Genomic DNA, 20,223 nt, shown 5'->3' with positions numbered 1-20,223 from the left:
AGGCAGTCGCTAAATGTTGGTAGCTGTGGGCAGGTATCACCCCTGCCCCAAAGGGGTCTTCTCCAGCCAGCCCCTCCCCTCTTCTTGTGGGGATGGCTTATGTGTGTGTCTCCTCATTCAGCTCTGCTGTCACTAGGGGCCAAGGAGCCTAGTGAGGCTGTGAATCTTACTTTGGAGGAACGTGGGCTTTGCCTGGGAGCTTCAGGGGTCCACTTTGACCTTCTTCGCCCTGTCTGGCCTGGGTGTTACCACCCGGGGCAGCCTGTCTCACAGCTCCTGTGGCTGGGTGTAGTGATTCACTTTTGTGTGTCAGTTTGGCTAGGCCATGGTGCCTAGATGTCTCTGGGATTTTTTAGATGTGATTAACATTTCAACCAGTAGACTCCAAATGAAGCAGATGACCTTCATCATGTGGGAGGGCCTCATCCAATCAGTTGAAAGCTAGCAGACTGAGGTCCCCGATAAGAAAGGAACCCAGACCCGAGCCCTGCCGTACCAACTCCTTCCTGAGTCTCCAGCCTGTCGGCCAGCGCTGGAAATGTCGGACTCCCTGGCCCCGACAGTCACGTAAGCCAACTTCTTAACACAACCGTCCTTCTCTTTCTCTCCTCTCCATCCTGTTGGTTGGATTTCTCTGGAAAGCCCTGCGTCGGGGGTGGGGGGAGGGGCGGGTTATAGCTGTGGCCTCATTTCATGAAAGATGGAGTTGCATTTCTGGTTCTCCGTGGTGGTATTCGCCTGGCCACAGACATCCCTGCTCTGCCATCTTTCAGCTGGAAGGGCGGACACGTGTTAAGAACAGCCCTGGGGCCAGTGGGAAAGAAGCCTCAGGCTGGGGGGACATATTCGGGTTCCTGATTCTGGAGGGCAAGGCCACGTCTTGTTCAGCCTCAAAAGCAGAGGCCTTTGCTTAGCCTGTTCAGGATGTGACTGCCTCTTGCCACATACGTGGTCATGAACTTGAGGTTGTGCGTTTCCCACCCGGCCACGTGTAGGAAAGGGCTGATTAAATCCATCAAAATAATCATCATTAAAAATACCGAAAGCCCCCCTTTTACGGATGATGAGAGGGGGCCTCAGTTGGGCAGTGCGACCAGAAGCCTGGGTCCTGCCCTCTCCCCTGCCCCCACCTTCCCATCCTACCAGGGGCTGCACGGCATCAAGCTATGGCACAGATATGTAGCCAGACGTGGTTAATAAAAATCATTGTGATTTAATAAATAGTGAGGTGTTTCTGTGCAGGTCCTTCACTGTCCCAGGGCCTGGTGGGACACAGTGGTGGATGGACGCAAGGCTGAGCCCAAGCTCCCCGCCGGTTTCCCAGGAATAGCCAGGTGAGTGACCTGACGCCACGGTGTCCTGAAAGCACCTCTCGGAAGAGGCGGGGCAGGGGGAGGGCCACAGTCACATAAAAATATAGATTTAGGGGAATTTTACATGGGTCGGGGTCCACTATACATCTTCCTGGTGGATCTGGGCTTTCTGGGCTCTGGAGCAGAATTTTTCACATAGTTTGAAGAGCTCTGACAAAATGAACACGGAGGAGGCCAATCCAGTTAAAAGCAATAGATCTGCCAACAGGTGAAGAGAGAAAAAGGTCAGAGTGCAAGCTGGCCCCTCTGGTCCCCAGCCCTGTGCTGCCCAGCACTGGAGCCCAGGGGGCCGCGGAGTTCCGTTCTCCGTGCTTGGTTCGTTCTGAGTCACAGAGGCGAGGGGCCGGGACCCGGGAGCCGAGGACCAGACTTTCCACTGTCCTGATGGGGCAGAGATTTCCCCAGCCCAGCATCCAAAACGCTGCAGAGCCAGCTCCACCAGGACCAGCTGGTCTTTGCAGGCAGCTCAGAGCTGGGGGGTGGGCAGGCTGCAAGCCTCAGCTGTAAGGAGACCCTTGCTTGGGCAGACGCCCCGGCCACGGCTCAGGCTCCCAGTCCTGCCCAATTCCGGCTAGTTCTGACCCCTACATTCTCCCCGAGCCTTTTCTGGGCTCCCTGCTGTCAACGGTGTGTGACGGACATGGTGCCCGGCACAGGCCCTGCACTTCCTTTAGACTTGGGAAGCTTCCTGAATTCCCAGTGGATGGAGACATCTGTAAAAAAACATTTTTAGGTTTTTTTCCTTTCTCCGTACCCTCAGGGACCCTGCTTTTTAGATTTTGGGGAAGGAGAAGCTGGGGGTTCCCAGTCTTGCCCAAAGGTTTTCAGTGCCCTTGTCTCCACCACCTCGGACGCTGCTGAGCATTTCATGATCCTGGGAGGTACCCCGCACTGTGCTCTGCCTTGGAGGCTGCCCTGGGGGGCTGCCTCCCCAGCCCCCTCACCCTCTGGCTCCCCGGTGGGGTCTGGGATTGCCGACGGAAAGCTGGGTCGGCGGTCACCCTGGTGCTCTCCCTGCACTGCTGCTCTCCAGGCCCCCTCCTCTCACTTCTGGTCCCCGTCACCACCGTTTCAGGCACAGGAGGCCAAGCCACCCGGCGCAGCTTCCGAAGAGAAGCCTGCTGAAGATGCAGGGCAGTCCCCGGGGTGCCCCACGTGGCATGTGTGCTTGGGGCCCAGAGAGCTGTGGTCATCGCATGTGGCCCTTTCAGCAGGAAGTGCTTGCTGGCCCACTCCTGCCTCCAGGTAAGCGGGTCCCAGTGACACAGGCCCTGTTAAAACCCCCAACAGGGTAAACTCACTCCTAAGCTGGGGCAGCACATCACAGGCTGAGCCTAGACTGTGGTCCATCCTGGCGCTGCCCCTGGGCCTCGCCGTCCCTGCTCTGAGCCTCCTGCTGTGGGGCGGGGAGGGGGTAGGCCGGGACGTTGAGACCCCTGTGCCCTCCCTTGACTCCTAGGAGGTACCCCCGTGTTTGCCGCCTTCTCCACTCCCCCCATCACATCGCCCCCTCCTACCCAGTGCAGATGTCCAGGAACGAGCCCAGTCCTTTGGGGACAGGAAGGCCCCATGCGGGGACTTCACGGCCCAGAAAGGTCTGCAGCTGCCCCGTGCATGCGGCGAGGACGGCTGCGGTCCCGGGTGACCCCTCCCACTCACCGAGCGCCCCCAGGTTCTCCGTCTGGAAGACCTTCTGCAGGGGCGGCAGGTATATCACCGCTAGCTGCCCCAGGACAGACCCGAGCACAGAGTAGAGGAAGGTGCGGTTCCTGAGGAAGCCGATCTCGGATATCAGCTTGGTCTGCGGAGAAGAAGGTCACAGTTGGGGCACAGGAGCCGCCTAGAGACGCGGGCCGGAAAAGCGTGAGCCGGGGCCGTGGGGGCTCACCTGGGAGCGGCAGGTCAAGGCGTTGAAGAGGTCAAAGAGCACGAAACAGGTGAAGGTCATGGTTGTGGTACGTGGGGTGCTTGCCTTGTCTTCGGGCATCTGGAACACGAGTGCACAGGGTGAGAAGGTGTAGGGGAGGCGGGGACCCCATCCTCAGGACCCCTGTGTGAGAGCTGACAGATCTGTGCCTCTCTCTCCCGCCTGGCTGAGCACACGCGCTGGACAAACGCGGGGCCTCTTCCACCTTCCGGGCCGTTGAGGATGCAAGAGCCCTGCTGCTCCTCGGGGGTGGTGTGGGGAACACCTGAGAAAAACAGAGCTGGGGGCTGTCCGGTGCCCCATCCCGCCTCCCGCACATGGGCGAGCTGGGGTTTAAACGCCTAGACGATCACCTGCCTAATTCTCTATCTAGCTCCCTGGCCATGTCAGCACAGGGGCTGTCTGAACCTGCAGGCCATGGAAAGGTGACGCATACGAAGAGCCCCTACAGTGAGAACAGACAGCCTCTTCAGTGAGTGGTGTTGGGAAAACTGGACAGCTACATGGAAGACAATGAAATTAGAACACTCCCTAACCATACACAGAAATAAACTCCAGATGGATGAAAGACCTAAATGGAAGGCCAGACACTATAAAACCCCTAGAGGAAAACACAGGCAGAACACTCGGACATAAATCAGAGAAATATCTTCTTTGATCCACCTCCTAGAGTAATGAAAATAAAAGACGACCCACAGAATGGGAGACAATATTTGCAAACGAGGCAACTGACAACGGCTTAATCTCCAAAATATATAAACAGCTCATACAGCTCAACATCAACAGAACAACCCAGTCAAAAAAGGGGCAGAAGATCTAAACAGACATTTCTCCAGAGAAGACATACAGGTGGCCAAAAAGTGCATGAAAAGATGCTCAACATCACTAATTATTAGAGAAATGCAAACCAAAACTGTAAGAGAGAACACCCCACACCGGTCAGAATGGCCATCATCTAAAAGCCTACAACAATAAATGCTGGAGAGGGTGTGGAGAAAAGGGAACCTTCCTACACTGTTGGTGGGAATGTAAACTGGTAGAGCCACTATGGAGAACAGTAGGGAGGTTCCTTAAAAAACTAAAAATCGAATTACCCAGACAAAGCTATAATTTGAAAAGATACCTGCACCCCTATGTTCACAGCAGCACTACTTACAAAAGCCAAAACATGGACGCAGCCTCAACGTCCGTCAACAGAGGAATGCGTAAAGAGGAGGTGGTACATACACACAATGGAATATTACTCAGCCAGAAAAAAGAGTGGAATAATGCTCCTTGCAGCAACATGGATGGACCTGGAGCTTATCATACTAAGTGAAGTAAGCCAAAGACAACTATATGCTATCACTTATATGTGGAATCTAAAAAAAATGATACAAATGAACTTATTTACAAAACAGACTCACAGACTTTGAAAACAAACTTATGGTTACTAAAGGGGAATCGTTGGCAGGGAAGATAGATTGGGAGTTTGGGATTAATTTATACACACTACTACATGTAAATAATCAACAAGGACCTACTGGGTAGCACAGGGAACTCAGTATTCTGTAATAACCTATAAGGAAAAAGATTCTGAAAAAGAATGGATACGTATATATGTATACCTGAATTACCTTGCTGTACACCTGAAACTAACACAACATTGTAAATCAACTCCACCCCAATATAAAATAAAAAGTAAATAAAAAATAAGATCTCGGGCTTCCCTGGTGGCGCAGTGGTTGAGAGTCCGCCTGCCGATGGGGACACGGGTTCGTGCCCCGGTCCGGGAGGATCCCACGTGCCGCGGAGCGGCTGGGCCCGTGAGCCATGGCCGCTGAGCCTGCGCTCCACAACGGGAGAGGCCGCAGCGGTGACAGGCCCACGTACCGCAAAAAAAAAAAAAAAAAAAAAAAGATCTCCCAAACAGTCACCTCCTGAGAATAAGACAGGAGTTTCTTTTACTAGATGTCAGATTGTTTCCTGGGGATAATACAAAGCAGGAGAGGCACTGTGTCCCGTTTAGGAAAAAACCTGCCGCCTTTTCTCTGCCTGTGAGGCCTCACCTCCCTTCCGCCCGGTCCCACCTCTGCAGCGTCAGCTCGCAGTCCCTCCCCACCCTCTGCTGCCCCCTCCCCTGCACGTGTGTTTGTCTCCCCCAGCCACAGCGCCTGCACCCCTGGGGGCCGGGACCACACCCCTGCCCCGCGTCCGCGACCACACAGACCCGCTGGCCAAGCCCATGAGGACTCCCCCACCTCTTTCCAGAAGATGAAGAGGGTCCCGCTGATGATGGTGGCGGCCGACAGGAGGATCTTCAGGATGAGGGCTCTGCCGAGTATCACGTCCTTGACGTTCCGTGGCGGCTGCCTGAGGGTGTCCCTGTCCACCGGCTCTACCCCCAAGCTGCTCGGAACAAAACCGGACGCTTTGAACTAAACCACTGAAAAGACGTGCAGTGGTTAAATGCGCGAGGCCACCGGCAAAGTGACGCACAAGGGTCCACAGTGAAGGCCTGGACGGGCGTGGGCAGTGCCTCCAGGCTGTCCCCGGCCCCTCCTGCCTCACGTCCTCTGCTCCGCCGCCACAGCCTGGACCCCACCGGCAGCCTGGCAGCTCCCCCGCCCTCCTGCATCCCCAGCCATGAGTGCGGTGAGAGAAGACCATGCCTGTGGCCGACCACGTGGTCCTGAATGGCGCCCGGTTGTTCCCCATCACCTCGGAGACCCCCGCCCCCAGCTCAGGCCTGGCCTCATCCCCGCTGGCCTGGAGAAATGGGATCCAGGCCCTGCCCACGGAAGAGCCCCCCAGCAACTGAGGGGTCCTGCCTTCAGCCAACTCCAAGGCAGCGGGATCGGGGCCAGGCCCGCAGTGGACGGTGTGGGGCACCCAGGAGGGAGCAGGCTGGGGGATGCCCACGCTGGGCAGATACGGCTGGGTCCAGCTTTGCTCATGGCCCCGTTCCCAGGGAGAGCACGTATAAGAGGTGGCCCTCTCGCTGGGCGTGGTGGGGGGAGCAAAGCCATCACTGGTGGTGATTAGATTAATAACTAACAATTCAGCTGCACCGAGAGCAACACCGCTATGTGCTCAGACACAGGGAGATGCCTTGCTTGCTCACATCGGCCTCCCTGCCTCCAGAGCCCATCCTTCCTCCTGCAGCATTCATTCCGTTAGCCTCACGCTCCCTCCTCATTCACCCAGCCAATAACGTCCTGAGCACCTGGTGTGTGCCGGGCACCATTATAGGAGTCGGGGATCCTACAGGGAACAAAAAAGCCTTGCCCCAGGAAGCTGACGTCCTAAAGGGAAGATGGATTATGACCAGATAAACAAGGAAATATGTTCCCCTCTGGACAAAAATAAAGCAGGGTAAGGTGACTGGGAGAGAGGAGGCTGCTGCTAGAGAAATCAGGGAGGACTTCTTGGAGGCAGTGACCTGAATGAAGAGAGGGCTCGAGCCATGCAGGTAGCTCAGGGAGAGCATTCCAGGCAGAGGAGCAGAAAGTTCGGTCGTCCCCCTGCCCGCCCACCAGACGCCTCCTCCTGCGCCTGGTGCATTCCCCTCGCCATCTCCCCTGCACGCTCCCGCCAGCCCACTGCCTTACCTCTGCGCCGGCGGCCCATCCATGATGATGTTGATCCACAGGATCTGCATGGCATTGAGGGGGCTGGGCAGGTTGCACACGGTGGACAGAGTGATGAGGCTCAAGGCCGAGATGCTCCTGCAGGGCACACACAGGGCACTGTCACGAGCTGCTCCCAGACCTGGCACGTGGGGGGACGCCGGCGTCGACTTACGTGCTCAGCTGAAATCGGACAAAGTTCTTGATGTTATGAAAAATCCCCTTGCCTTCCTCCACCGCATTCCTGCAAGAGAGGAGAAAGCATTTATTCACCAAGGCGGCCGGGAGAGAAGGGTCAGCCAGCTCCGTCACCTGCTAAAGGAAGCGACGGTGTCAGCAGAGGTCACGATTCTCCTTGCTGGCATTCTCGGGGAATCACCGGTAGAGGATGCTCATGTCCTAACAGGTGCCTTCAGCCACTGGGGGCTGGTCGCCAAGCCACGATCGCCCTTCTGTCCAAAGACTGTAGACCATTCTCTCGTCCGAGCCCTGGGACCCCAGCCCTCACCCAAGGCTCCCGAAGTGCCCCCTGCCCCTCGGTGACCCACCAAGGAGACGGAGCCCCCGTGGCCCTGCTTTCCATGGGGGGAGTGGGCCTGGGGACACCGTGTACATCCACCACAGCAGAGGAGGCGGCTGCCACCCCAGGCATTTTTGCCACCAAAGAAACACCTAAAGAGCAAATTACATGATGGCTGAGAAGTCGTCGTCCACCAGGATCATGTTGGCGGCCTCCTTGCTGACGTCCGTCCCTGTCCGCCCCATGGCAATCCCGATGTCCGCCGACTTCAGGGCGACCGCGTCGTTCACCCCGTCCCCCGTCATGGCCACGATCGCCCCCGACTCCTGCAAAGCCTTTGGAAAGAGGAGGCCAGTGGAGGCCTGCAGCCTGAGGACCTTCCTTCCAGATCCTTCCCTCCTCCTGCCCCGCCTCTCACACAGAGTGGTCCACGGCAAAGGCCCCTCTCTAGAGGGCACTGGGGTCAGCTGGCCCGGGTCTGAATCCCAGTTCCCCCCGTATGAGCTGTGGGCACTGGGCAAGCCCTGAACCTAACCTCAGCTTCTCTATCTGCAGAGTGGGAGCACGGTCTCTCCTTATCAGGGCTGTTGTGAACCCTAAACTAAGAACACAGAGGGAACAGTGCCCGGCACCGAGCGCAGGCGTGAATGTGTTATCCGTCACCACGCCAGCTAAAAACTGTCGCTTGCCGTCTGGTTCTACAAGGTCGAAGTCACTGGCCACTGCAGCCGCTGACCTTCCACACCCGCTGAAAGGGGTTCAGGGCGGAGATCGGGAACGAGGGAAGAACTGGCAGAACAAGCCTCAGATGGTTAGCTGTTTCCAGGAGCAGATTTTATGCGCCCAGATGCGTACAACTTTTCGTATCTAGAAAAGCACTAAAATCACTAACAGAGACGTCTGCTCCTCGTGGCCAGGAGCAGCCTTCTGCCAAAGCACGTGCATGCCTGCTGGTACCGCCTTCACTGGAGTCACCTACATAGCCCACCCCTACCTCTTCGGAGTGGCCCCTCAGAGCCCCTCAGAGCTGAGACGCTGTCTCCCCAGCTGTAGTTCTCTCTCTTTTTTTTTTTTTTTTTGCAGTACGCGGGCCTCTCACTGCCGTGGCCTCTCCCGTTGCGGAGGAGCACAGGCTCCGGACGCGCAGGCTCAGTGGCCGTGGCTCATGGGCCCAGCCGCTCCGCGGCATGTGGGATCCTCCCAGACCGGGGCACGAACCCGTGTCCCCTGCATCGGCAGGCGGACTCTCAACCACTGCGCCACCTTCAGGGAAACCCTGTAGTCCTCATTTTGCCCCCAATAAAACTTAACTCACAACTCTCACGGTGTGCTTTCTTTTTCAGTCAACAACCATTAATAATAATCAGCTCGTCCCCTGAATCCATGTGGTACCCAATAAGGATTAATATTTTCTTTGAGGAATGACTGGCACAGAGGTTTACTCTGTAGAACTAAAAAACCCCAAAATGACACAAAAGAAAAAACACAAGTGTTAAAGAACAACTTTTCAAAGCATCCACGTGTGGGAACCACACAGGAGTCTCTCGTTCTAGTCGTTTCGTTTTTGATGCGCCATCAGAAGGCACCTGCGGTGGGCCAGGCGGCGGCCAAGGGCTTCACAGGCCCAGCTTCGTTTCTTTCTTTTTTTTTTTTTGGCCGATCCCAAGTGGGATCGTAGTTCCCTGACCAGGGATTGAACCCGCACCCGCTACATTGGAAGCGTGGAGCCTTAACCACTGGACAGCCAGGAAAGCCCCCTGGCTTCGTTTCGTCCTCTCCTGCCTTGTGAATTAGCTGGTGTCATTCTGTCATTCATATTATCCCCATTTTACAGATGAGGAAACTAAGGCCTGGAGTTAAATACAGGAATACGCCAAGGAGCACCCGACTAACGAAGGCTGGCCTCTGCGCTTCTCCCTTTGCACCACCCAATTCCCGCTCCCCGCTTTTGGTACACGTGGCACGGGGCCCCCAGTTCTTCCCTCCCCAGAGGCCAGTGCAGAGGAGGCGGCCACCGCTGGGCCCTGGACCACCTTGTGAGCAGAGCCGCCACCGCCCTGGGCTGTGCCCTGAGGGACCAGAGAGGCACACAACTGACCTTGATGATTTTGAGTTTGTGCTTTGGGCTGGTCCTGAAGAAGACAGACACCTGGACACGGAGACGGGAGAGGGCCGGGCATCAGTGAATGAGGAGGTGGCACCTTCACCCCGTGCCCCTCGGCGGCGAGCCTCGGGAGGGCCCCACCTTCCCGACGCGCTCGGCCAGCTCGCCCTGCTCGGCGCTTTCCACCTCTTCCCCGGACATGGCGCTCAGCTTCCCGTTGCACAGGCCGATGTTTCTTCCTGCAAGGTGTGGACAGTCCCTTCTGAGGGCCTGAGACTGTGGTCCCTGCACTTGCCCCTCACTCCACCTACCTGACATCAGGCCCCGCCTTGGCCACAGGGAAAAACAAAACCACGGTGGGCCCAATGAGAGAGCCCCTGCTATGGTATCTGACCTTAATTCCATCCACAGAATGAACTGGCAACCAAGGCCTCTTATCCCCACTCTAAAGATGAGGAAACAGAGAGCGGTGACTTTCCCAAGGTCATAGGGCTAGTAAGTGCTAATCCTGGAACTGACATGGTTCTTTCTGTCTGATTCCAGAGTCTGTGATCTTTCCATGGTGCCAGGCTGCCTCAAGACAGAGGGGGAAGAAACCCAAGGTGTGGCAACCGTGCTAACAGTAATAAAAAGAGTAGGAGGAGGAAGGTTGCTAGCCCTCTGCTGATGAAAAGCCTGAGGGTCAGAGTGGCTCAATGATTTGCCAAGGGCCCACCGCTGCTGGCAGAAGCCAGACTGGAAGTGTGCACTGGCAGTGATGCTGCCTGTGGAGATGAGGTGAGATCATGGATGGAAGGCCCCAGGGCAGAGAAGGTTCTTGGTGCACACGAGGTCTTTTCCTCTTTGGGAGAACCTGCCAACATTTTAGAGACAAACACCCACTCGGAAGGTGGGATGCTGGTCCTCGAACCTCAGAGTCTCTTCCAAGCACGTGGAAGGTAGGCGTGAGCTCTCCTGACCAGGTCCCTCGAGGAGTAAGCAGTGGCAGCGACCCTCACCCTCCACCCCATTCCCTGGTTACCTATCGCCAAGGCCGTCTCCAGAGCATCTCCCGTTATCATTTTCACGGACAAGCCCGAATCAGAGAGAACGTGGACCGCTTCCTCCACGCCAGCCCTCGGAGGGTCGATGATTCCGATGAGACCCAGGAACGTCAGCTCCCCCAGCTCAGGCCCAGAAGCCAGGGCCAGCACTGCGGACAGAGCAAGACCCACAGAAGGTTCAGAAGATTTTCGTCCCCAGTCAGCCCCAGCCCCACTGTGTCCCAGACTCTCTTCTGTCCGCGAGGGGCTTGGGCACTAAGTCCCTGGACCACAAAGGGGAGGGATGATCTTTCCGATGGTCGTCAGGCCCGTGCAGGGCAGCGGCTGTTGACGGCTCACCCACGATGGAGAGCAAGGGAAGTAGCAACAACCTGCCCAGCGGGAGATGGGCCTCTGTCTGCTGGTGGTACAGTCCCCACGGGGAGTGGCCACGAGCACACCTGTGGGCTAGCACATAAGGGCACATTTCGGATGGCCTATCTGTCATTGCTCTGCCCTCCTCTGTCATTGCCAGCAGACTGGGGGCGACAGCTACCAAGGTCAAGAAAAACGTGCAGGAGGCAACACGGGTCAGAGGACTCTGTTTCAGGGGCACAGAAGCCAGACCCGGCTCTTGGGGACAGGTGCTCTGAGAGGGGGTGGTGTGAGAACTGACCTTACTGATACTGGAGGGGAGCTATGGCCAACAAGTTCCAGCTGTGACCCCTCAGTCATGACACTGTACCAGTGATGCAGGGGGGTGCGCCAGCGATGCGGGTACCATTCCCCCCTTTCTCAAAGCAACCCTCCCTGCCCTGCCAAGCTCAGCTCTGTCCTGACATGTCCTCACCTTATAGGCTCGTCAGTTTATAATTACTGTCCCTTGAAGGGGAAAACTAGGCCAACTGAAACCAATACAGGAAGCCAACGCTTCTCACTTTCCCCTGAGGGAATACACGTGTTCCAGAGTGTTTTCAGACATTTTCTCCGAAAACGGACAGGCTGACATATGACACTACGGGAAACGTGAGGTTTAATGTTCAGCCCATCGGGGAAGGCGTTGGCCCTGGTGCAGAAAATTGGAAATGGCCAGGGAATGAAATGTCTGTATTAATTTACAAGAGCTTTGGGTTCTCCTGACAGCGAGCCGTGAGCAGGACGACCAGTCGGGAAAATCATCGTTTCAGGGGCGGCCTGTCCACCTGTCTTAGAAAACTCAGAACCTCTCCTTGCACGCGTGAGCTGCGTCTGGGATAACGGGTATCGTCTGGCAGCTGAGATGGGTGGGGGTCTCCCTATCTTTCATCTGTCCAAGAGAGTCCACCCTGGCTTTGCTTGCATTCGCATCCTGCCTGACACGACTCTGATCATCACTGCGTTGACTCGGGACCCTGCGTCAATACACTTGAGAAGTCAGTGTTAGGTGCAAACTTAGAGCTTGGGGCTGGGACCACAGGCACTGACCCCGCAGGCCAAGTGACCCCATCCTCTTCTCCTCCTGCTGGCAGAAGGCTCGCTGCTGGGGCGTCAGCGGCAGGGGGATACCCCCATGGTTGTACATGGTACAGTAACGAATCACTTCCTCGAAGGCCCCCTTCATGAAGTAGATGTCTTCCTGCTCCTTGGAAAAGACAAAAGGAAAAAAATGGGCTGACACTGGCTACTTCAGCTCTTGGTGACCGTCACCTCATCCACACAGAGATGTTCACGGCGGGGTTATTTACCCCGGACCGTCACTGTTCACCAATACAGGACAGGTTAGAGAAGTTACAGGAAATCCATGTGATGGAATACCGATCTCTGACCCAACCCAGGCCTGCCCTACATCGGGCTCCCTGGTTAATGTCACTCAGAGCATCTGCACGTTTCACGAACTGGTCATACCCAGCCATTGCTGTGTCTTTAAGTGTGTGACTGACCCCTAGATGTCTATTTCAGGGAGGCTTTCAAGCAAGGCAGGCACCATGAACTTGGCCCATAAGAATGAACCCAAATGAGCAGCTGACCCGTTTCCTGTGCATTTGTGAAGCGCCGTCTCCCTGAGAGAGACCGTAAGCGCCAGGTGCCTTGTCAGTGTGGGTCACGCTGTAACCCCGGCACGAGCACAGCACCTTCCTGCTCGCAGTGGGCAGCGAGTGAGCCTGTGCAAACTGACACGGAAAGCTGTCCAAGACAGCACTTCAGGGAAGAGAGCAAATTACACACACTGTATACGGCATGGCCTTCTTTTGAAACTACTACCCCCCGTGTTGCATTCGCACATTTAGAACCTGGAACACTCTATCTCTGACTGCTAAGGGGTGTCAGCACGGGTGGGGAGTGGGGAGGGAGAAAAGAGGGGCAGAATTGTCGTGAGCTTGCGTTTTTGAAGTTACATTTCTATAATTTTTTTCAATGAAAATATATTACCATTGCCTTTGGGGGGAAAATAAGATTTGAAGGTATTAAAACATAAAAAAAAAAAAATCCAAATCCCCTCTTAAGCACCCGGAATTTATAGGCCTGTCCACTCAGGGCAAAGAGCTGGGATAAGCTGGCCGAGGTACCCGCCACTGTGAACGAGACGGGAAATCTCAGCATGGGTAAGACGTGACATATTCCAGAAAGAGCAGAAAGTTTGGAGAAAAAGGAAGAAGGCGATAAAAATCTCTTAAAAAAAAAAAGTTTCTTCATTGTAGAAAATCTGAAAAGCTACAGAAAATTTAAAAAGAAAAAAGGGGGGGAAAAACGGCTGAATCCCCCCACCCAGGCACAGCTAGTAGGAATTCGGTACCTGTTCCCCAGGTGGCCTAGAACCTATGCGTGCACACACGTGTGAGCCCACCGTCCGCACCATCTATGGTGGATGCTGGGGTGTGTGTCCTGGATCCCCCTTCAGGATGGAGGCTCGTTCCCCCGTTAGGACAGTTACGTGAGGTCATGTGTGTAAAGAACTCAGCACAGGGATGGGAATAAAGGACCCTAAGTTAGCAGTGGGGTCAGTGTCATCAGTAGGGACATGCAGTCACTGCAGTGGTAATTACTCAGTCATCGTACTGTAGGCGAGTCTCACACGTGAACTTGCATCAGAATCCCCGGCAGACACAGATGACCGGGTCCCAGCCCTGGAATTTCTGAGTCAGTGGGTCTGGGGTAGAACCTGAGAATCTGCATTTCAAACAAATTCCAAGGTGATGCGTCTGCGGGTTCAGGGACCCCACTTTGAGAACCAGAGATTCAGATGACAATCTCAGAAGAGGACCCGAGGTAATCAAAGGTTTATACTTTCACGTATTTGGAAGCTCACAGAAGTAGCCAGGAACTTTAAACTCTTCTGACGTCTGCATTTTGCTTTGCTGGAAAGGGGCAGAGAGGCAGACTCACCTCATTCCTGGGGCTGCATTGAACCGCCATCCACTTCTGTTCCGAACTGAATGGAATCTCTTTTTTTCGCATGTATGAATCTTTAATATCACTTAAGCCCATCTAGGAAAATAAAATGGGACGTTTTCAGTGAGTCATCCTAAACCAATCTCTATGCAAAGCTCAGTCCCTTTAAATGATTCATTATTCAAACCACCTCAGGCAGATGAGAAATCCACGTGTTTAGCACACAGAGAAAAGCCATTTGCTTTCAAACGTCCCACGGGAAAAGAAATCAATCTCTCTTTTCTCTTGTCCCAGGGGCAGAGCCTGATGGCCTCTGTCACAGCGTCTAGCTGGAACCCTGTGGGGTTTCTTGCCGGGACGAATGTTTCAGACTTGAAGAGGCGGCAAAAGGAGCCCTGGGAAGTGGGGCGCCTGCGGTCACCACCTGGGGTCCCTGCCAGGCCTCACATTCACTCGCTCTTTGATGCTTTCAGGCCAGTTCCTTGACAGCTCTGAGCCTTGGTTTCCCCAGTTGTAAACCAATCCTAACCCGTGCATCCCATCGCCCCCCAAGGGGTGAAAATGGGTTCTTAGGGGGTGAAAAAAATCTCCTTTATGTATAAAGCACAGACACCCATACAGTACAGGAACAGATACATACTATTGGGCTGACAAAAAAGTTCGTTTGGGTCTTTCCGTAACATCTGCAGTATTAAAATCCCATGGGGGGAGTGATTAGGGAAAAAACATCTAAAAAGGGGATGTTTAGGGGAGTGTCATCGGTTGCACTGTGTCCCTCAAAGACTTACGGAAGGTGTAATTCCCCAGTGCCTGCGAACAGGATCTGATTTGGAAATAGGGTCTTTGGAGGTGTAACGAAGTTAAGATGAGGTTGTTGGGGGAGCCCACGATGGCATGACCGGTGTCCTTCCAAGAAGAGGACAAGGCCACGTGAGGACCTCCCTCACTCAGACAGGACCTCGAATTGTGCTGCCAGTGTAGCTCCGAGAGAAGGAATTCCCCACGCAGACGTCACAGACCTCCTACCTTCATTGCCAGGGCCACCAAGGCGCCCTCCGTGGGCTGCCCCATCATGGCGTTCTTTCTGATGGTGGCGTTGTTGGCGACACAGCCTGCCTGGAAGGAGCGGTGTCCGAAGGTCGTTTGTTAGTATTTGGAGCTGCACCCGCCGGGGTTCCGGGCTTACTCAGGCACGTGAAAAGGTGCCTGAACGCTGCACCCATTTTCAGAGCTGGGGCTGGCATGGGGGCCAGGGACAAGTTTACTCTTCAAAATACATCAGTCTCAAAACCCACACGATTAATATTCACTGACTCTGCTGAATGTGGGTCGTCACACAGCTGTCACGAGGAACTACAGTGGGGAGGCAGGCAGACTGGGGGGTCACGCGTGTGGGGTGATGGCCAGTGCCTGCTAATGGGGACGGGGTTTCTGATTGGGGCGACGAAGCATCCTGGAATTAGATAGCGGTGAGGGCTGCCCAACCTTGTGAATATACTAAAACCCACTGAACTGTACACTTTAAAAGGGTGAATTCTGTGGTGTGCGACCTACATCTCAATTTAAAATAATAACTGAAAAAAGAGAAGTACAAACAAATAGACAAAAAGAGCACGGGGGTGAATCCCGGCTCCCTCCCACTCACTGGGGGACCTTGGGCACTCACGCTACCTCTCTGGGCCCCCGTTTTTTTTTTGGCCGGCGCTGTGCATGCCAGCATGCCGTATCTTAGTTCTCCAACCAGGGACCGAACGTGTGCCCCCTGCATTGGGAGCGCTGCGTCTTAACCACTGGTCCGCCAGGGAAGTCCCGAGCTCCTGTTTCTTAATCTGCACAACTGAGATAATGGGGCGGCCCTCTCAGGGCTCTGTTAATTGTCACCGTGGAGGTGGGACCTGCGCGGAGAGGATGGTGGTCAAACTTCCTGTGGGGAGGGGACGTGAGCTCCTGCGAGGACAGGTATGGCTCACGTTACAAGTACTGATGGTCACAACAGGCAGCGTTCATCCCGTGCTTGTTTCCCAACATTCACGGAGCCCCTTCCCTGTCCAGCAAGCAAGGGGGGAGGAAGGGGATCCCAGCTCTTCCCTTACGTCCCATATTTCCATCTGTATCTGGGCCACCGTGACAACCTGACCCCTGGGCCGTGGCCCAGTCATCACCGAGAACCAGCTGGTCCAACTGCTGCCTCTCTTTCTGGAGAGAGTCCCCATTAGCTCTGTTTTAAATGCATGTTTACTTTCACGGTGGCGCTTTTGACACTTACCTCCACTAATTTCCCCACTGAGATGTTGGAAAACTGCTTAATGACTTCCTTTGAGGGTAAAAGACAGACAGTCCCTTGGCCGTTGTAGCCAACTCCGCTGACCTACAGGGCAAAGGCAAAAAACGGGGTGTCACTAGGAGGCAAAAAGACGCTTCCCCGGTTGACCCCTATCCCTTTCTGGGGATCCATCCCTAAGGACACGGTCCCACCACGAACACGTCTCCAAGCGTGAAGTGTCCCCCGCAGGATTACGTATTCATCAGACACCTCACCAAGTGCCGTGCTTCAGTAAAATGCAACGGCATTCTTCAGCCGGTAAAAATTATGGTTATGAAAACCAAATATTAGCATACAAGGGTGCTTATGTTCTAGAACCGGGGCGGGCAAGCTCGCTCTTGTAGAGCCGGTAGCAAATATCGTAGCCTTGGCAGTAATCTCTGCTGCGATTACTCTGTGGCTGTGATATGACAGGAAGCACGGACAATGTGAACATCCATCCAATGTGGACATCCTCTGCCAGCCAGAGGGTGGCTGCCTTCCACCAGTCGTGTTCCTTGCTGCTACTGGTAGCAAGGAGATTGTCCAATAACCCATATTTGCTTCTTCCTTACTGTTCTCCGGAAGACTCCGTGTGCTTTCTCTGGGAAGGAAGGGGTCTGGCAGGGCACAACCTGGACTTGAACCTTATAAATTCACACAGGCTCACCTCGGCGTGGAGCCCGTCCGACGTCACAAGTTGGGTGACAGTCATTTCATTGGCAGTCAGAGTCCCCGTCTTATCAGAACAGATGACATTGCAGCAACCTGGCACAAGAAGACACCAGAGTTTATAGGAACAAGAAGTTGTCACCACCAACTCTCAGGCTTAGGAAACACCCAGGTAGAATCAGCACGGCACTAAAACGCCCACGCAGTCCAATTCGTAAGAATCCAACCAGCTGGGTTCCCTCACCTAAAGTCTCCACGATCGGCAGCTTCTTCACAATGACTCGCTTCCTGGCCATCCGCAGCACTCCCAGGACCAGCGTCACTGTGACGACGATGGGCAGACCCTCGGGAATGGCGGCCACAGCCAGGCTGGATCGAAAAGGCCAGGCGGATCACCTCGAGCACGCACTTAACGATGACGTGCATCGCACCTGGCGTTGGCAGCATGTTTACCCGGTGAAGCTTGTCCGTGGTTCCCCCACCTTCTCTGCTCTGTTCTCTGCTGCCAATCCCATGACACACCTGCCTCCTCCTTCAGCATCCATTGCGCTGAGCTTTCCCGCTGCGAAACCCTGCTTTCCTACCAGACATCCACACTTTAGTGTGAATTAGTCTGTCCCTTGTTTTGCCTATTTAAGTGCTTTTGCATTTAAATTGTTGTCATCTATTAGAGACAAAAGTCTTGGGCCCTATGAAAGCAATCTCCGGAATCAGGCACTAAGTGGGAAGCGGAATTATTAGGTTTAGAGGGTCCTCCCTGGGTCCCTTGAATTTTACTCTAAATTGGTCTAATGGTTTAGACATTTGCTGTGAGAAAACCACACAAGGAAATGAAAGTTGGGGGAGGTGAAGTGACACGGCGAGGCCTTTGCCTAAGCAGGCTGTTGTGCTATCTGCTCATCTGCTTAGGACGCCCCCCACCCCCCACCACTCTTTCTGTACCACGGGGCCCCGCCCTCCCACAGCCAACGTTGATTGGGTTAGAGAAGAACATGTGACTCCAGCTGAACCAATGAGCTCCTCCCTTGGGAATCTGCATTGGGACTGAGCACAGGATCCCCTTCCTGTGGGCAGGGTTTGTGTCTTGCCAGTGACCTCAGGCCGATGGGGGAGGGAGTGCGGGGCAGACTGTGCAGAGCTGTGGGGTGAGCATTACCGTGCCAAGCCCCAGCGTGGTTCACCCTTTGCAGAGCACAGTCCCGCAGGTAGTCAGTAAATATTTGCTGAGTGAACACACAGGAATGAGTGAACACATGGCAAGTGCAAGAGCCTGGACCCACCCTGGCCTAGCACACAGTGAGCGCTCTACATAGGTTGCTTAATAATCAGAAAGCCCCGCCGCTGCCGCCGCCGAGGATGAACCGAAGCCACGCATGGCTACCGTATTTCATCAGATCTAAGGCGCTGCTGATTGGGAAGGGCACCATTATCCTGCGCACCTCTAAAAACATACTGCCCATTAACGGTGCCGGAATGCTTTCTTATCACCTCACTTGTGAGAAGCAGTCTGACTTCAGAGAAGGTAGAAGGTGAAAAAGAATGTGTGTCTTAGAATCAAAGAAATACGGTATATGAACGGCGGCCTTTCACCTGGAGGCCATGGAGCATTCAGGGGTAAGTTATATAAACCAAGGTGACGGAATTTGGTCAAGGGACTGTGCCCGGTTTCTACGGTGACGGCAAGAAGGTTTCCCTGGTTTTATGGCACAGGCTGACAAGGCCAGCTAAGCAAACATTTGCAAAGGGTTCTCACGGGCACTTTCCTCCTACATGGCATGAGAAGGGCATTGTGTGTGCCTGGATGTTTTCATAATAATAAAAAAGTAATTGGCAAACTAATAAAGATTAGAATAGACCAGGAAAAGCAAGTAGACCTTGGGTCATCTTGAATGTCGCTCAAGGCACAGGGAAGTAGGATAAAGTTTCTAAAAGAATGATTCTCTTGCTATTTATTTTGGAGAATCTCTTCCTCACCAGCTATCCTGCCATTTCTACCTTATGACTGAGAGGTGTTGAGTGATTTTCTTCTGCTAAAAACTGAAGAACCTCATCCTTTCAAAGTCACAAGTGAAATGACCACAGTCAGTTTTCTTTCAATTGCAAGTTTCCCATGGACCGAGTGGGATGAGAGAGATGAAAGGGGCTGTTAGACACGAAATCAGAAATGACCTTGGGGAAGTAGGGATGCGGTGGACACAGGAGCCTTTTCTCTTACTGACCTGGAAATAGTTAACAGTCTTTTTGCCTCATGGAACTTTCTGTGGTTTACAAGATGGGATGGAACGCATCCTTATTTGGGGGAGGTTCTCATGCATCATGGCCTCTGAGAGCTCTGCTTTTTCTGGGAGACCCTCCTGGCTGAGGCTCCACCCTCTGCCACCACCCCCTACCTCTGAAGACCCAGTCACCTGAGCCTTCTTTCTGGGGCTCCACCTTCTTCCCTAGCCCCACCTCTTGCTGGAGCCCTGACTAGGGTAATTGTAGCCATGGCCTCACTGCTCAGACTGATGCTTCCTGAACCGGCAGCATCCCATCCCTGGGGAGCATGTTAGGAATGCAGAATCTCGGGCCCTCCCCCCAGACCCACTGTCAGAGCCCCGGCAATCTGTGTGGGACAAGCTCTCCCAGGGACCCTTGTATGGTGAGGTTAGTTACGGTCAAGTCCAAGACCCCCTGCTCTACGGCGTCCTCCTCTTGCGGGAGGCCCTGCCCTCACCTCAGACTCCACCGTCCACAGTGCAGCCAGCTGCCCACTGCCCTGTTCCCTCTTCCCCCCTCCCTCCTCAGAGCAAGCCAGGGTTCACACCTCCCATCACCATTCCAAGAATGGCCAACACTTTTCATCTCTCTGCTCCAAAAGAATAGTAGAGATGGCCTGGCACAGCGTGCTGAGAAGGGTTCTGAGGATGTGATTAGAATTCAGAGAAAAAGGGGCCCATGAGTTTCCGCGTGATCAGCCCTGTCATCTACCGTCTGGTCTTATCACCCAGCCCGACCACAGCCTCCCCGCTGCTTCCACAGATGCGCTAGGCTCACTCCGCCTCCGCGCCTTTGCCCCTGTCATTCCCCTGCCTGAACGCCCTGCCCACCCTTAGCAACATCTCTCCAGCTTCAACTCCTCAGAGAAGCCTCTCCCGGCCCCCTTTTCCGGCCACATCCCTTCCCACCTCCCTTTTAATCTCTCTCAACCATCGTTTCCTTTGTAGCTTTGATCATAAGTTGTGATTATTTTGCTAACATTCACTTAAATTGTTCACGTTTACTTTCCCCACCAGCCTGCAGACTCCGTGTGGTCCAGCTCCATCAGCACTGGACGATGCAAGTAC

General features: G+C 54.4%; 1 protein-coding gene across 1 annotated transcript in view; it reads right to left on the bottom strand.

The window, feature by feature from the left end:
* Positions 1 to 1,429: 1,429 nt before the first annotated feature.
* The window catches only part of ATP2C2 (ATPase secretory pathway Ca2+ transporting 2), a gene marked incomplete at its 5' end in the record, with an annotated part of 73,080 nt that continues 54,286 nt past the window's right edge, over positions 1,430 to 20,223 (bottom strand). Inside the window, 16 exons of the mRNA XM_082676385.1 lie at positions 1,430 to 1,571; positions 3,033 to 3,174; positions 3,262 to 3,360; positions 5,541 to 5,688; positions 6,891 to 7,007; positions 7,084 to 7,152; positions 7,597 to 7,763; positions 9,527 to 9,577; positions 9,674 to 9,771; positions 10,554 to 10,724; positions 12,019 to 12,175; positions 13,918 to 14,019; positions 14,950 to 15,039; positions 16,190 to 16,291; positions 16,896 to 16,993; positions 17,142 to 17,266. Coding sequence (XP_082532511.1) covers positions 1,453 to 1,571; positions 3,033 to 3,174; positions 3,262 to 3,360; positions 5,541 to 5,688; positions 6,891 to 7,007; positions 7,084 to 7,152; positions 7,597 to 7,763; positions 9,527 to 9,577; positions 9,674 to 9,771; positions 10,554 to 10,724; positions 12,019 to 12,175; positions 13,918 to 14,019; positions 14,950 to 15,039; positions 16,190 to 16,291; positions 16,896 to 16,993; positions 17,142 to 17,266 — 1,855 coding nt within the window. The 3' untranslated portion in view covers positions 1,430 to 1,452. The remainder of the gene's footprint in view (positions 1,572 to 3,032; positions 3,175 to 3,261; positions 3,361 to 5,540; positions 5,689 to 6,890; positions 7,008 to 7,083; positions 7,153 to 7,596; positions 7,764 to 9,526; positions 9,578 to 9,673; positions 9,772 to 10,553; positions 10,725 to 12,018; positions 12,176 to 13,917; positions 14,020 to 14,949; positions 15,040 to 16,189; positions 16,292 to 16,895; positions 16,994 to 17,141; positions 17,267 to 20,223) is intronic.

This window comes from Grampus griseus, assembly GCF_964374135.1.
Source record: "Grampus griseus genome assembly, chromosome: 19".
Lineage (NCBI taxonomy): Eukaryota > Metazoa > Chordata > Mammalia > Artiodactyla > Delphinidae > Grampus > Grampus griseus.
Note: the sequence above shows the minus strand (reverse complement) of the source record. Positions and strands in the feature narration are given on the sequence as shown.